At 43.5% G+C, this 17,659-nt stretch overlaps 2 protein-coding genes and 1 long non-coding RNA gene across 3 annotated transcripts in view; 1 reads left to right on the top strand and 2 right to left on the bottom strand.

The window, feature by feature from the left end:
* LOC148341387 (uncharacterized) overlaps positions 1-17,659 on the top strand; it is a 51,302-nt gene that overhangs the window by 15,454 nt on the left and 18,189 nt on the right. The window lies entirely within an intron of this gene.
* On the bottom strand, positions 72-3,003 carry lum (lumican). The gene is made up of 3 exons (XM_088280331.1): positions 2,833-3,003; positions 1,348-2,226; positions 72-1,256 (listed from the first exon to the last, which is right to left on the bottom strand). The coding sequence occupies exons 2-3, from the start codon at positions 2,219-2,221 to the stop codon at positions 1,102-1,104; spliced, it is 1,029 nt and encodes a 342-aa protein (XP_088136457.1). The 5' UTR covers positions 2,222-2,226; positions 2,833-3,003; the 3' UTR covers positions 72-1,101.
* dcn (decorin) lies at positions 6,049-16,406 on the bottom strand. Its single transcript, XM_088288427.1, has 8 exons — positions 16,178-16,406; positions 11,521-11,759; positions 9,492-9,604; positions 8,627-8,840; positions 8,422-8,535; positions 8,241-8,334; positions 7,606-7,744; positions 6,049-6,934 (listed from the first exon to the last, which is right to left on the bottom strand). Exons 2-8 carry the CDS (start codon positions 11,735-11,737, stop codon positions 6,734-6,736), a joined length of 1,092 nt encoding a protein of 363 aa, XP_088144553.1. The 5' UTR covers positions 11,738-11,759; positions 16,178-16,406; the 3' UTR covers positions 6,049-6,733.

Here is a 17,659-nt window from a genome sequence, read left to right as displayed (position 1 = left end):
TGTACACTACAAAAATGATAAGCACAACCACCAAAAATATATTTAAAAAAAAATTACTGCTTGAAACGATAAAAGTCTTAAAATGGAATCCTTTATTCGAGTCTCCGATTTTTCTGCTGTTTCCATGCGACCACACTTTATATCAAAAAGTTCCATACATACAAACGTATTGGAAAGATGGTTTATTGAAACTGAGTTCCTCACAGTAAATTCATGAGCATTGACCGTTTCAAAGTGGCTCTAAAACGAAAAAAAAGGAAAAGAGCCAGACAAGTTATGATAGTTTATGGCAATGTCACGTTAAGCCACAATAGAGAACTTCCAGAACTGCAAAAGCTGTTGTTTATTTTTAAAAGAATGATACCATTTGAATTCATGCATGAAATGGAAAGAATACAAATCAGAAATGTGTCTGACAAACAAATATGTGACGGTTTAGCTTCATGAGCTATTGTTTTAAGTCGGTATACTGAACATGTATTTTACATTTTATTCATGAATATGCAAACTTTCTTGCTGGCCCTTTGCACAGCAACGGCTTTATTCCACACAATACTATACATGCTAAACACGGGAACATACAAGACAAATACGAAGTGAAGCTACTAAAGAGACACGGGAGATGCTAACATCATTGTTTACTCCATCTTGTCTCCGTTTGACAAGCTAACATGTTTAATTGGAATGCTTGAAGTGTGTTTTTTTAAATCAAAGTTAAATGTGCTTATAAGTTGGTGACTAGCCGTATCATTTAGATCTACAAAAATGTGCATCCAAAATTCTTGCTGGGTAGCAAGCTTAGCGACAGCACCTCTAAACTTTTTGTCATTTTAAAATGTTATTTTTATTTTTTTTTAGGATTTTTTTGTTCTTTCAATTTAGCTTTTTGTATCTACAAATATTTGGTACTTATTCTAACTTTAATATGCCCTGCCATGATATAGTGTATCCTCAGATTCTTTCCTAGATGTTCATTAAAAAAGTGATACAGCAATACCGCTACTTTTTGTTTGCTTAGAGTGAGTGTGTGAGTGTTGAGAATTATTTCAATTCAAGTTGAGTAAATCCATAATGAATGGAAGGCAGGTGTGGGTAAGTTCCTTATTCAAACATGATCTCGGAGGCCACGCGCAAGCAGTTGGAGGTTTCGGGGGGCATGCTGTGGTGTGTGAGGTTGTTGGCATCCAGGCGCAGGTGCTTCAGGTGGGAATAGTTGACAGAAGTGACATACTTGCAGAAACTTGACAGGTCAAACTCTGTAGGAAAAGGCGAGAATTTGGTCAAAAACAGTGATGTTAAACCATGACTACGTTAACGCAACAAAATCTTGAGCTGGTGCCCACTCACTGCTGATCTCATTGGCTTGGAGGTACAGTTGCTCCAACTGCTCATTGATATCAGGGATGGTCTGAAGCTTGTTGAAAGACAGGTCCAACTCTACCAGCGACGAGACATTGAACACTCCCGCTGGGAGCCCGGAGTCCACCAACTTGTTGTGAGAGACCCTTAGAGAACGCAGAACTGGCACCTTGCTCAGGTAACCTGAGCCAATGCTGTCAATGTCGTTGTAATCAGCGTAGAGGATTTCCAGTGAGGCAGGAACACCGACGGGAAGCTTCTTCAGCTTGTTGTAGCTTACGTCGAGGGACAGCAGCTTCTTGGACCCCTTGAATGCGCCAGCGACTGCCTCAGAAGTGAGCTCGTTGTGCTGAACGTTGATAGTTGTCAAATTCTCCTTGTCATTCAGGAGTCCAGAGGGGAACTTGTTCAATTTGTTATGGGTCATCTTGAGCTCATCAAGAGCCTTGGAAGGAGGGACCACTGGCTCTGTGAGAAGGTTGTGGCTAAAGAAGAGTTTCTCGAGGGCGGTCAGTTTGTCAATGGTACCTGCTGCAATCTTCCCGTTAGTGATCTGGTTGTTGTCAAGGACCAGCCACCGGAGCTCGGAGGTTACATTATCAAACACGCCAGACTTGATCTCATCGATCTGGTTATTCTGGAGGTACAGATACTTGATTCCTGATGGCACCATAGGCACAAACTTGAGCTTGCGGCCATCACAATACATGGCGCTAGGAAAATTGATGGGACATTCACATTCGCGATCGCAGTTTGCAGTTGAAGGTCCTATCAAGGAGTGCGGCACATAGTCGTAGTCCTCATACTGGCACAGCGCCAGGCAGACAAGCGCTGCCAACAGGTGTAAGCGGAGAGGAAACATGGCTTCTGCAAAGGAAATGAAAAGCAGAGAAAGAAGCACAAGTTGAAGGTTAACAGAGCTGCAAGAACAAAAAAAAACAATTAAAAAAAAACAAAAACAGAGGAGACTCATTCAGGAGCACTGCCACACCCACTCCCTTAACCCCCTAATCATTCAAGAGTTCAAGACTGGAGACCCAAGGGGGCAATTTGAACCCTCAACAACAAATCATTCATCACCTTCACAGATTTCTGTGCACACAGAGGTGACGGCAATGGTAATGCTATACAGATGTCCCAGAAATCCTTGAACATGAATTAGCCTGAAAATTCTCTCGGGTCCTCAGCCCATCACTTAAGCTCTTAGTTCTGCCATCTTTGGCATATTTTGACAGTTCTGCAAAGAATTAACAAGCACACAAATCTTTCCAAACCTGGCCGTAAACCATTAAATGGAATGCATATCCAGACATCTCCATAAACGCAAAGAAGATAATACTTAAGGATCACTTGCTACACTTTTTTCCATGCATTATCTTTGTTCAGAACAATTCAAAAGCTCATACCCACAAACGGACAACCTAACAAATGGGAAATCAATCAGAGATTCCTCCCTGCAATATACTGCCTTACCTGCACTCCTCTCACGACGTACTGTCTGCTTGGGGTTGGAGGACCAGTGTTGGTAGAACACTTTGGTGTTCAAAAAGTAGACGTCTCTGGAGAAAAACACAGGAGAGAAAGACAGAGAGGGAGGAGAGAGAAAGACAGGAGAGAGACAGAGGGGGGAGATGGAGAGACAGAGGGGAAAAAGGAGGAGGAGAGGAGGATGGCGGCTGGGAAGAAGGAGGAGGAGAAGGTTTTCGGGGGGTACATGGGTGGGGTGGGATTTGGGGGCTTTTTCCTGCAAATTCAGGTTGTAGGGAATCAAAACATGCCATCAGGATGGATGCAGGGGTCCAAAACCAACAACAGGTGCAGCCAGGTCTATGGGTATCACCTTTTTCCAAGCATCCTCGTGATCACCTTGGTAAACTTGGTTGTTCTTGGGAAAAATACAAAATATGGGGAAAAAAACTGAGGAAAAATATGAAAACCCAGAGACTAATGTGCAGGAATAAATCCCCTGTGAAGATGGGTTTGGAAGGTCTGACAAAACGCTCCTGCGTAATGGCCAGAAAAGTCTTGCATAACATTGAGACTGAAATACCAAATACTTTTAGAAGGTAAGTAGAAGCAGATCGCATCCATCTTCCAATGTTTTTATACCACCGCTGCATTCTTTCCTCGCAGCATATTTTGAAGGCCAACAATCGTCCGACTAGACCCTCCTATTGGTTCTCCATTGACAGCGGAGCGGGGGCTCAACTTTCTTGATGGGGGGGGTGGTCGGGCGGGGGATTCACGGTAGGGAAGACGAGCCAAATGCCTTCCCCATTTGTTGGGGAACGTTCATCTAACTGTCAAAGCACAGCGGGATGTCACGGTTGACTTTGTTTGGTCGCACTCTGCTCTGTTGCTCCACCAGGCGTAGAATTCAGTGTCCTCTCAGAAAGCCTATTGATTACACACATGTTCTAAGCATTATCTCCACTAGAGAGATTAGGTTTCACTGCCATTTGGTAGACTTTGCAGACATTCTTTGTGTGACTCTCCTATCTATGACGTTAGCATCTCTGAAGGTGTACCGGATGGTCAGCATTTGGATAGTTCGGCTTTAGTTGAGGTTTGTGTTCTACTATCCAAAATTCCTGTTCCAGGTTTGGTTTTTCATTTAAACCCCCTTACCTAGGGCAGTCTCACATCCCCCAAGGCAGACAAAATGGGAGAAAAGCTCTAATGGATTCTGTACTGAACCAACAGCACTGGACACACACCCCACAGAGAAAGCTGTTTGATTTTTCTTGGAAATTTATGAAAATGTAACTTGGTGCTTGCTAAATCTAAATTGTGCATCTATTCACACAAAGATGAAGACCGGGGATGGTCCAGTGTTTAATTTTATTGGTTTCATAATTGTTGCACTGGGCAAAGCTTGCAGAAAATATCTCAGCAATGACCACTTCCCAGGCTGACACACACACCAAGTGAATAAGTGCACAGAAACACTCCGATGGGACGCACATGCTCTGACGGGGCTGTTCACAGGTCCAGGCACACACAGCATTAGCAAACATGGATATTCTGGGACGCCTTGGCACTGACACACTGAGTCCTCTAATAAACTCTCAGACAAGCAGCCAGACGCCACCTTCTGTCCCTGCCGGGCGGCCATGTGGTCGCTGCAAGCCCTCGTGGGGGCACATGTGCTGCACAAGCGCAGGAGAGAATCTCCACTAGTGATAAGATTTGAGTGGTTGGTTTAGATTCATAATGGGATTTGGTGTCAGAGTAAAGATTTTACCGACGGAGGCCTTGAATCAGTGACACATCTGCTCAGTTGCAGGTTGCATTTGCTCACTTGAGTAATGTAAAAATCTCTCCTGAGCATCGATTAACTGTGTGACCAAAGCAGATGGAAAAAAAAATCCCTTGCTCTCATCTCAGGATTTTCACACATCAACCCAAAGCCCTCAAGGCACGTGCATGAAATTCCCCTTGCAGTCTCCCTCTGAATTGCAGGTAATGAGACTTGGGAAGGCAATTAGGCTTACGGGGCTTGACGGCAGACAAATTGAGCATATGTGTGTGTGGGTATGTGTGAGTCAGAAAATAGAAGCAATGTACCTAACTTCCACAAGGGGGCAACAGACTAATGTATGAAGAAACCGAGGCCACGCCACACTATTCAACATCCCTAACATCTGTGGTTTATTTCTCATGCTTAATTGATTCTCATTTAAATATGTTCCTTAATACTAGTAAACGGTTTTTAAGTGATATAGAAAACTTCTTCAGACAATGTGACCATTTTTTGGTATAAACGAAGATGCCACAAAAAATATGTCACTTGAATCCATAGTGACAGATGTCATCTGGTGACTGAAGTTATTTCTCGTCTGGTTTGTTGTAAACCATCTAGAGCTCTTTCATTTCCCTGTGTTGACGTGGAAACCAACATTACGACAATATAAATACCTCAAAGGACTCTGTCCCTCCCGGCAACCCTTGTGCCTTTTCGTTGTTGGCCGCATTTCTGAGCGTACGTTAGTTTACAAGGATAAAGCTACCCATTCATCACCACAACCCTGATTGGTGTCAGGAAGCACTACTTGGTTCAATACCATCTCTAGATGGAGCCACCTTTCCAGGCTTGGTCCTCAGGATGAGGTCCTGGAAAAGCTACGTTTGATCCCAACACACTGGTTGTCACGGGTACAGTTTTTACAGATGTTGCGGCAGAAGATCGATGTCGATCTCAACCGCAAAGGGCTTATTTGAAGCTAAACGCTTTGTCTCACCCACTGCGTCCCGCTCCATTTCTTTAACTTAAATATTCCCACAGTCTCTCGAGAGCTGTAAATCACAGAGGCCAAATGTGCTTCTTGTGTCAATATTGTTTTGTCCCGGACCATAAAAATGGTCACGTAAAGTTAGGCAGTGCAAAGGTGGCGTTTCCTGCTTGCTAGTGGACCAGGATGTGGTGTATTTCTGGAGTCTTGCACCTTCTTCTTTTGATGATCTTACCTTTGCTATGGCCTTGTTTCCCAGGAAGTGTTTGATGACGACAATGCACAGGTTCTGTCATTACAACCATCGCAGAGGTTTTCCATTAGTATTTTTATTCTTTCAGGACACTTTTAGCGGGAGCCCCCTACTCTGGAGATGAAGAGGAACACCTTTGTTGCTGATATATTAATTAAAAGTTTAAGCTATTATAAGTGCTTGTGCTTTTTGTATGCAATGAGAGGGTTTTATACAGCATTTATATACAGTGTCTATACATACAACATTCACACCAACTTAGGGGTGCAGCGGTACACCCTTCTCTTGAAAACAAAGTAGCAGGGAGAAGAACATCAGGAAGAGAGTCCAGAAAAATAGCAGAATAAAAGCATGCATATAAATTTTTGGGCATGACATTTAAAACATATATGGTTTATTCTAAATTTAGAAAGGAACCTTGGTTCTCACTGGACAACAAAAGTGGAAGAGAAGACGAGTTGTGAGCGTGAGGAAGTGATGGAAGTCACGCTTTCCTGAAAACAGAAATGATTCAAAACTTTCTCGGCTTTGCCGCCTGCTCCACAGGCCTCATTTTCAAAAAATTTATAACTGTCCCATATGATGCGCATGACTATGGTACTGTATGAGTGTGAGAATATAGCATGGCTCCACCAATGATATGCAGTGCATGTTTGCTGCTAGCCGCTTTTACTACCGAGCTGAGTAACGGTTAAAAAAAAACAAAAAAACAATGTAATCAAACAAAAATGTGCTTGAGGTCCATGTCCACCATCAGGAGAGAGTTGGGTCAGAAGGGTGACGGTCAGTGGTCAAACACACGTACTTTCACATGCTCATTTACAAATGCACACTTCCTCTGTGGTGGTTGTGGTGGTAAAGGATGGCAGGTGTTGGGGGCAGCGCCGCTCTACTTCTTCCTGTAGTTGCCCAGCTGGATGGCGGAACGGTCGAAGACACAACGGAAGGTGATGGGCTGCACTTCCCAGTAGGGAACAGGGTTGCTGAAGAGGCTGATGCCCGAGTACATGGCCTTCTTTGTATTGAAACCAGGAGGGCAGAAATCCTCGGTTCCCACCACACCAATCTTGTTGGCATGGAGGTAGACCACCTGCAAGAAGGGCTTGAATTAATTCTAACATAAAGCCAAGAGCAGTCAACTTTCTACATGTAGCTTACGTGCAAACTACCAGGATACTCAAGAATACCAGGACCAAGCAATTCAAATGTGGATCAGTATTCCCTGAATAATTACAGAAAATGCTGGCAACATTTCATGGCAATCAGTTGAGTTGTTTTTGCCAAATCTTAACCACTGACAAATGTTGCTCAAAATCTCCCTGCTAGAGCACATAACTCAATTAAAACTCACAGAGGTATTACAAAATGCGGGTTGAGATGCACACTATTACAATAATATGATATGTGCACTCTCACAAACTGGATGGTGGTGAAGCATTCTGATTTATTTCCAATGAATCCCGCAACAAAACTGTTTATCATAAGCACAGGCATATTTGGGTTCTCCCAAATACATGTGCAAATGGCGTGAAACATCCCATGGTTGTCTTTTCATGATAATTATGGTTTTTAAAATGAGAAAAACAAGTCAAATGCATCCTGCATGGATGGAATGTCAGCAGTGTTTCCAATCAGCAGGATTACCAGATCCATGTGACTAAGCATTTGGTTTTCTGTTTGGCTTTGATCAGAACAAACAAGCCATGTGTCATTGCTAATTAGCTGAAACAGAATTATTGCAGTCACAAGCTCAAGTCTAACCTGGATGTATTTGTGGTCCGGAAGGCCGGGGGGCACGGTGGTCAGGGCGTTGTTGTCGAGATGGATCTCCCGCAGGTGGGGGACATTCACCAGGGTGCCGTTCTCCACCAGACTGATCTCATTATGGCTCAGACCCAGCCTGTGGGGAACAAGTGACATCACCACTTATATCATTGTATTATTAACATTAGTTGTACAGTAGTAGTAGCCAGTGAGAAAATTAGGACATGGAAACATAGTCTACTCGCATCTGTCGTACCTCCAATACATTACTTAGGTATGACAAAATGGAAAGTTAAACACATTCTACTGGTGCTGCAACTAAGCTTTCTTTGTTCGTTCCCAATTTTCCACAGGCTATTTTGGAGAATCCCGCAACTATCGTTTTGCTTTTCCAAACTGTATGCAAGGAGATAGAGATTTGAAAAGGATGAAAAATCCCAAATCCTGTATATTAAAAGTGGTAGTCTGATAAGGAGACCTCCTGCAAGTCCCAAATCTAAAGGAAATAGTGATTTTGCTCTGCTTAATGAATCAAGTTGAAGAACGAGTATGAGAGATCTAAAAAAATCCATCTCTTAAACATCCTATTATTTATATGTATAAACAAGAGAAACAAAACTTTTTTTTAGTACTTGGCCAGCTGCTTGAGGCCCTTCATACTCTCAGCGGTGAGCTTGGAGATTTTGTTTCCATCCAGGTGGAGTTCCGAGAGTGAGCTGGGCAGACCTGTGCAACAAAAACAAAAAAACACCACCACCAAGACATCATTGTTGAGGCTGAATAAATCTTTTTTAAATTAAATTAATGGGGTACCTTGGGGGATCTCTGTAATCTGAGTGTCAGCAATACGAATGTAGGAAACTCTCTTGAGGTCAGCGAACGCACCAGAATCGATCCCTGCACTCTTCAGGGGGTTGGATCCTAGCTCTGAGATGAGAATTTAATAATCAGAAGAATGTGGACAAGATTATTCCCTGTGTAATACACAAAAAAACTAAATGTGTTGAATTTGATTTACCCATGACGATGATGTGGGACATTCCCTGGAAAGAGGCCTTCTTGATCTTGGTGATCTCGTTTTCGTGGATGCGCAGCTCCTGCAGACTCTTAGGCATGTTGGCTGGCATCTCCTTCAGATTATTCTTGGACAGGTAGAGTCGCTGCAGCTTGGTCAGGGGGTTGAGGGCTTTGGCGTGGATGTTGCTGATCTTGTTGTTCACCAGGATCAGCGCCTGCGGATGGAAAAATATTAGAATATCCAACTGGTGCTCTGTTTCCAATCAGCACACTTTTGCATTGTCATTGGGAGCGCTGACATAACCACAGGCCGTAATTCAAGCCAGACCACAATGTTTTGCCAAGCCTGTTACCATGTGTTCTCACAAGATAAAAAAAAGAAAATAATTTTCCAAGGATGGGAAGTGGCTACCTGCACCGTCAGACTCGGCGTTTGACCTTTTAAACACAAAACAAGCCATTTTAAGTCCTTCTAAAAATCTGGTGTTTACAAGTTGGGTTTCTCTACAAAATTGCATTCCTGCAAGGTCACTGTAAACTTTTCCATGACATCCAGGAAGCTTATCAGTAGTAAGTACAAAAGGGGTGGCGGTTCAGTTCAAGTCTGCACTGGCGTTCATATGCTGCTATTCCATGCTCGTGTAAACAGACAAGAGATGATGGAGGAATGTGGCTCGTTCTGATGGAAGAACCAGATCTCAGAAATCGACACGTGAACAGTTTCCATGAACCTGGGGACTGAGGGCGTGGTGATTCTAGAGGATTCTTCACTATCCCAACTTTACAAAAACTGGTGAATTCCTTCGTCACCAAGTGCTTGGAAATTGCAAGCGTATGCCCATTGAAACAGGACCTAGGAATCTTACATGCAGCCCTTTGAGGTTCTTGAAGTCATTCTCCTTGATCTCTGTGATCTTGTTGTTCTGCAGGTCAAGCAGAGTCGTGTCGTCTGGGATGTCCTTGGGAACCTCCTTCAGACCTGGGGGGAAAAAATCCAAACTCATCAAGACAAATACCCCAAAAAGATTATTATTTTGCATATGCATCAGGATTCAAAATTCTTACACTCCTCAATTACTTTCTATGGAAATTTATTGTGTCCACCTAAGGTCCAAAAGGCAGGAACTTTGAAACCAGTATGTTAACAATGTGCTGACGCTCCTAAGGGACCAAATAACAATAAATATTCAGCGTTCTCCGGGGCACACATGGCAGGAAATGGAACTGGAAACAAATTTCCTGAGCGACATACCTGCACGCCAAGTTTAAGTTTTAGCATCATATGACACGGGCCGTCCGAGCGTCTGGCGAAACCGACACCTGCGCTCAAGACGAGATGTTTTGAAGGAGAGGCATGGAGCCGTTACGGCATTTTGCCATCTGTGGCAACACGCAATGGGTTCATTTACATTTGAGGGACAAATAAACAGTTTTTGAGGCATGGTTGGAGGTTTTAGGTCTTCAGCACATTTTACAGATTTGTTTTACATTAAACCTGAGAAATGTTGCTTAACACAAAGGGCGTGGCACTCTTGGGTATGTCAAACTTTACGCAACACTTGAAATCTGGCGGCCAACGTTCTGTTGAGTATGACGAATTACGATGTGGTAGACGATTGACGTCCAGGAAATGGATAAGAGAAGTTCTGTTTGACTCGCCCCTGCAGTTGAAAGTCACCATGAATCACACCGCTTGATAGCAAAGCCACATTTGAATCACTTCCAGCACATTAAGCAAATTTCCTCACCACATCTGCGACAGTGGATTACAACAATGTGATCAATGAGACTTGCCGGCGGCAAACTGCACACGCGGCAAACAAAAATTCTTTGGAGTTCCTAATCTGGATCTTTTGTCATCAGAGGTGGCCCAGTACTCACACCCCGTCCTAACGTAGAAGCTATACTTGTCCAGCAAAGACTTAAAATAAAATAGAACAGATTAAAAAAAAAAAAAACAAGAAGCCTTTTTTGATCAAATAAAAATGAGAACATATAGGTTTGCTTTCTCATTCAGTCATTTCCTTGTCAATATTTTGACAAAATATCTGGGATTTTCCCCAGAAAGTGCTTCTCAGAGATGCAGAAAACAAGTTCTGCTACACAATGTACATGAGACTTTAATTCGAGTGGTACTCCCTTAGGTGACCACTTACGTCATTCCGCTAACTTGGTAAAAATTAAAGTCACCTGTCACCCCCGTGGTTGGTGTAGCACTTTAACAGTCACATGTTTCTAATCACCGTACACGGCGGCTCCCCGCTTCCTGTTATTACCATTGCCATGACGACGCAGCCACAGTGTTTTCTTAACCCTCGCTAAGTGTCATTCGAATCCAACTGGGTATTGCTACTGTGGACTGCACATGGAACGTTTATGTCGGACAACTGTGTGGTTTTAAGGAGTCCAGCCATGGAGCTTCATCTCCAGGGAACGCTGATGGAATGGAACACTGTTTGCTCATTACCAGAAAATCTCAGTAAAGATGGTTGTCCACCACTGGGAAATTTTATGATCGCCCACCCAGTTTGTCTCTCCGCTTAACCTTCAGACTTGAGCACCCCTTCCTTTTCAAACAAAAGCGGAAAGAGGGCCTTTTCTTCTCTTGTGTGTATACTGTATGTCAGATTACACAAACATGGAAGATAACTTTGGGGTAAACTGTTGTGACTGTGTGGAGAGTAATTGTGGTCTTTAAGTGGTCTCGTAGAAGAACATTTGGGCTTGATTAACATTTGACTGTTCAGTTTTCTCCGCCAATACAAGCCTACCAATCACACAGCTTTCACCCAATGGACTAAGGCTGAAATGCTGCTGTTTCATTACGGAAAATCCCTTGCGGTGTCAGGTGGATGGATCAATAACCCTGACACCAGGAATTTAACCTAGTCTTACCAAGGTCCGAACACTGGACCACACGCAGGTGGCACTGGCAACGGAATGGGCACTTGGGTCCTTCGGGCATCATCATGGTTTCGTCCACGTGTGTGGGCAACTCAGGCAGACCAGAGCCGGGCTCATCCTCCATCATGAAGTCCAGGAAGCCAGATTGGCGGAAGGGAAGCGCCCAGCAGGCGGTGACCAGGAGCAGAGAGAGACAGGCCGACCTCATTGTGCTGCTAGTGGAGGGGAGCCTGCAGAAAAAGGGGACAAAATGTCACGGGATGTCTTCAACTTGGTAAAGGAAACAGGCAAGATTTTCCAATATAGAAGCAAAAACAGGTATAGTGGGATGAGGTTGGTGATATTGAAGGCTAAAGGTGATAGGTGCTGGTTGAAGGCCAAAGCAGGTTAAAAGCATGGTTGTCAGTTTCACCAGGTTGAGAAAACACAATACTCCTACATGACTTATCATCAGACATTGTCCGGGTTTACATGGAGATTTTGTTTTTTTGGCTCTATTCTTGCATTTTTCACATTTATCCACAATGCATAGCCTACTGTTGCGCAATAGTTTACTTTTTTGCAACAGTAACGAATCGTTGCACAATACAGCTGATAAGATAATAAAAATGTGTAATTTATTACTTTTGACTGCCTGTCTTCATGATTCTGTTTATCTTCTAACTGCAACACACACTCGCTGACCTTTCTCAGCGCAAGGACCTGCCAAGCTTCTTGCCATGCTTTGTAGCCTCTGTAAACTCCGTAATGAAAGGGCGCACATGAGCCGCATGCGGCTAACAAGTGATTTGGTGCAACTGCTCGGAAATCACAACTAGGACGTGGAAACGGAAGCAATGCTTGCCACTGATTGAACTTTTATAATCCGACAGCATTGTTACCGCGCTTGATTGTGTGAATTCTGTCGATCCGAGGCAGGGTTATGTGAAGCCGCATGGAAGACTTCTCGACCCGGGCCGTAATGATTACCCTTGTCCGCCAAAAATACTGCAATCCCTGTCTCCAACCCCTTCCATTGAACCGAGAATGACCTTCATGAGATTACTAATGTGTTTATTGTAAAGAAAAACCCACATAGGTTTATATTGCTGCACTTTCCAGCATGTTTGTCATGTTGTCTCTTGTAGTTGCAACAAAGACTTCTCGTCTGGGCTTCATAAAATCCAGAGGACATGTTGTTCCACTCTCCTCGAAAGCTGAGTCATCTTGGCCTTGTCAAGCTCTCTTATCTCAAAAAAAGCACAAATTCAGCAAAAAAAATCCCCTAAGACATTTTGTCTGCACACATGGTGGGCCAAGTTCTCGAACGGATGCCTTTAGGTTGTTTGTTTAGGGCGAGGTCCTTCATCGAAAATGTTCATTGTTGGTATTGGACGCACATCTGGCAGCACGCTGCGGCTCCAAGCATTTCCGACGATGCGCGTGGAATAACAGCTTTCACCGTTAATTAGTCAAGCGTGTCTCCCTCCTCTGATCCGCGACGTCCATGCACCCCATCAACCTTTTTGCCCATGAAAAGTTTTCATCAGCCTCTGCCAGACAGCCAATTTTCCACGGCAGCTAATCCCGTCTGTAAAACAAGAGTGCTGCAAGATCTGACACTTGATTTGTTTATCTTTTTAAGACGTGCCCCAAAAAATCGTTGCGCCAGTTTGATTTGATGAAACATGTAGCCTTTTTATTGAAGGAAACTTTGAATGCATGACCTGATGCACCCCTGGAGGGTGTTTGCCAATCCCCTTGGATTACAGCTAGGGAAAACAATTTTTGGTTGCCTATCCTGTTCCAAAATGTACTTTGTGATGCACTCCTGCAGGTGCACCGGTTTACAAAGTGTAATATTGGCAGGCACACATTTCCAATCGATTTATTCCCCACAAGCAATTCTTCAATAATGAGGGAGGGGTACACCTTCTCTGTCATGGCGGTTATCCTAGCAGGCTGGAAGGATGTATATCACACGCTAGACATGGTGAAGCAGCATGTGGCTCATTGTTATTTTTGAACACTCTTCTCCAAGTAACTGTATATTTGTCATCATTGCTGCCAACAACATGAGACTCCGTACTCAGGCGTACACCTCTTTTTCAAGACTGCGTCCGCAGGCTTGGCGGGGTGATGGTCTCGCGGAGAATCCGCTGATAGCAAGACACGTGTCTAAACATGCCGGAGTACATCTCCACCTCAAACACTTCTTATCTGTAGCTCAAAGGAAAATGTAGCTTTCTTCCCAACCCCCTAAAAAACTGTTTATGTTTTGTCTCCATTCCAGTGACTGAGAAGGATATTTTCGCAGCGATGATTGCTGATCATTTTTCACGGCATTCCTTCTTACTTTGTAAATAGGGTTGTAATATTTCCCAGCTGTGGCTTTGCGCGTGTGTGTGTGTGTGTGTTTCTGTGTGGCAGGTACTGGAGGTACTTACCATTGGGAGGATTTAGCTGTGTTTAAACATGCTTTTTGGTTGAGTCATCACAAGTTCTAAAATGTCCACCTAATCCTCAAAGTGGTGAGAGGGCTAATTAACTCTAAGGTAAGCCCAACCCAAACTGTCTTGTGCACCCCCTTAACAAAACACAAATGGCACACCCCTTCTGTGTTGTATACAATCTATAAAAGTCAATTCGTGAAATAACATCCCATTGAAAGGCTTCATGAAGGACCAGTTTCACCAGTACTGATTTGCTTGGTAATCAAAGCAGTCTTTTTTAAATTCTTTGTCTTTAGGCTCCTTCTGGAGTATTGTGTGATGCTGTAACATTTTGCATTGCTTAGATCCCAAGTACAAACAAGTCCTGTATCAGCAATAATTAATTTCTTTTTTTATAATTAAGGTGGATTATCGGCTAGCCATACTGCATGATTTAGTTTTTTTTTCCCATAACAAATAAATCTCAATCATCAAATGGTGAAATCACACAGAATTTCATGAAACATCAGTTCTATTAGACTAGTATCGATCAATGTTGGTATTGCTATTAGGGCAGAGTTGGGTAACTTAGTGATATTGTGTCGTAGTGATTTTCTGTGCGTAGATGTCGTCACAATTTGGCATCCATACTGGAAAATATATCCAAGTTCTTAAAACAAGATTGATATCTTAATGTATGACCAAGAAAGCGAGGCTTCCTCCAAGTCAGTCCCATCCCCCCCTTCATGGCAGACAAACGTGGCCCCAGCACTCCTAATGAATCCCAGACAGGAAGCAGAACAGTCTCACGTCATTTTTCCTCCATTCGCTTTTGGGTCATTTTTCCAGCTTACATTCGTTTTTTTGACAACACTGAAGGAGTCCATACTGTCTCTGCGTTGACAGTATTCTCAAGGCCCTGGGACATTTAAAACACGTGTGTCCCTTTTAACCCCCCCCCAGTCCCGAGCCTCTTCATCCTCCTCCCACATGGTTGTGATGAAAGAATTTCTGGAAGAGCTCCCGACGACGGATTTCTGACTTATCAGGACATTTCACAAGAGAGAACATGTGCAAACACTCAACAGTGAGTGAACAAGACTCCCCTTATAAAACAATAAACTTAACCAGTTTGGTTTCTGTTCTCTTTTTTTTTTTTTACACGTTCAACCATTTTTCTGCCTCCACCCAATTCAATCCCCTCATCACTTTTGGTATGTTCCTCTACTGTTTGATCCTCTTAACCAGAAAGTCATGTGTAACTTGCATTGTTCTTTAACTTTTGGACTCCAGATGGAAAAGAAGAGCCCGGTCCTCTGCACAAACCTTCCATTCACTCATGGTTGCTTTAAATGTTAAACATCTGTTTGGCTCCACGTTGATTGTCCTCCAAGCCCAGATTTTCATCACTTTTGTCCCGCTTTTTTCCACTGCAGCTGAGTCCTGTTAGTTCTTTTTGCTGCTGGCAAAGAGGATGTAATGAGTTAGCTTAGACCTCCTCTGAATGATAGAGGATGGAAGCTGTGCAATTATAGGATTAATAGCAGGTACGATGTTTTTCTTTTTTCATCTTGCGCTTCAAAGCCTTTAAACTGGCCCTCGAGCAATTTGGCTCCACCAGGGAAGCGGTGGGTAGAAGGAGGTTCTTCTTCTTTTTTTTTTTTGTCAGATGAGAGGTTTGCTGCTCAAAAGCAAGCCATTCGGAATATAAATGGGGTGCGTCATCACAGAGAAATGATTTGGTTTTTTCCTCATCTCTGCAGCAAATCCAAACTTTTTCTCAACACTAATGATAATGAACGCCTCCCCCCGGAGTCCAATTCCCTCCGTGTAAACACCCAAAAATTAGATTTTCAAGCCGTCACCATGCAGGAATGCAGAAGGTTCCACACGGGCTCCATCCAAACAATCAATCGGCCAAGTGTCAAAACAGTCGACTTGGCTCGGAAAAAGGCTGAACTGGATGAACAAAAGGCCAAAGTCGAGAGAGTGAGAGAACCAACATCAACAGGCACCCACCACACCCCCTTTATCCTAGCAAAAGGGTGCCTGAGTGGAATTCCAAGTAGGAATCAGAAAAGCTTGCAAAGACATAGAAGACGAATATACATAAAATTACATCATCCAAAAAGCATTGCACACACGTCTCGATTACTTTCCAGCACCCCCCCCCCCCCCCACATGTCATACAACTCCAATCATTCTCCCCCATTAGTAAAAAGGATGCAGCAACCAACCTGTTCCCGGGAGAAGCAGAAGGTAAAGAGCAGAGGCTGGGACTCCCCGAAAAAAAAAAAAATCCAGGAAAGTTGTTTTTTTTTCGGGGGGGGATGAGGAGTGAAAAGCGGCTGCTCGGGCCTTTGGGGTAATTGGACTCGGGAGCGCTCGACAGTGGAGATCAAGCAGGTGTGCTCTGTCACAACAAGGGGAGGGGAGAGAGACACAGAGAGAGGAGAGAGAGGAGAAAGCAAGAGGAGGGAGGGCGAAGTCCCGAAACAATTGGTGGAGGCCAGGCAGCGAAAACAGCTGGAGAGGGAAGAAGAAGGCAAGGAAGGAGGGGAAGAAAGGGAAAGTGGAGCAGTGATTCAGTTGGCAGGCACTGGGACATCTGGTAATGATAGGGAGGACTTGAAAACTCCTTCACTTCATTCTCATTCACACACTCTTGCCTAATTTATTTCCACCTATTTAGAACTACGATCATATGGGACTAGAAGATGTCCTGTTCTCCAGCTTAACATGTTTCACCATTTCTTCAAATATTTTGGTGACCGGCCAAGGCATATAAGATGGCATGATGGTCTGCACATTTTGAGGTTTATCCCATACTTAAAAAGTCTGAAAATGATCAGGATTTTGCATGACTATTTGCAATGCAGGGCTAATATGAATTGACCCACAAAAAAAGTCTAATAAACCCTCTCCCAAAAACACTCAGCTCGTCTGCTTGATCTAAAGCCGCAGGTTTGGTTTGGTACCACAGTCGAGTACTCGTCAGAATTCAACCCCCAAATCAGTTTTACAGAGCAATGTGAACTTTGATAGCCTTATCCATCTTGAGTAGACCCACAAAAAAAGTCTTAAAGCCTTCCCCAAAAACACTCAGTCGTCTGCATGATCTAAAGCCGCAGGTTTGACTTGGTACCACAGTCTTGTACTTGTCAGAATTCAACCCCCAAGTCTGTTTTACAGAGCAATGTGAACTTTGATAGCCTTATCCATCTTGAGTAGACCCACAAAAAAAGTCTTAAAGCCTTCCCCAAAAACAATCAGTCGTCTGCATGATCTAAAGCCGCAGGTTTGGCTTGGTACCGCAGTCGAGTACTTGTCAGAATTCAACCCCCAAGTCTGTTTTACAGAGCAATGTGAACTTTGATAGCCTTATCCATCTTGAGTAGACCCACAAAAAAAGTCTTAAAGCCTTCCCCAAAAACAATCAGTCGTCTGCATGATCTAAAGCCGCAGGTTTGGCTTGGTACCGCAGTCGAGTACTTGTCAGAATTCAACCCCCAAGTCAGTTTTACATAGCAATATGAACTTTGATAGCTTTATCTTTCTAGAGTAGACCTGCAAAAATGTTCCAAAAGCACATAGGAAGTTTAAATTCGGCACCTTGGCTCAGGAGCACCCTCTCAAATATTTTCTTTTTGATTCAGCCCCCGAATCCAATTTCAAATAGCAATCTGAAATTTGGTCGATGTGTCTATCATGAATTGATC

The sequence above is a fragment of the Idiotropiscis lumnitzeri genome, chromosome 2 (genome assembly GCF_059441095.1).
Source record: "Idiotropiscis lumnitzeri isolate Australia: NSW breed Sydney's pygmy pipehorse chromosome 2, RoL_Ilum_1.0, whole genome shotgun sequence".
NCBI classification, from domain to species: Eukaryota; Metazoa; Chordata; class Actinopteri; order Syngnathiformes; family Syngnathidae; genus Idiotropiscis; species Idiotropiscis lumnitzeri.
Note: the sequence above shows the minus strand (reverse complement) of the source record. Positions and strands in the feature narration are given on the sequence as shown.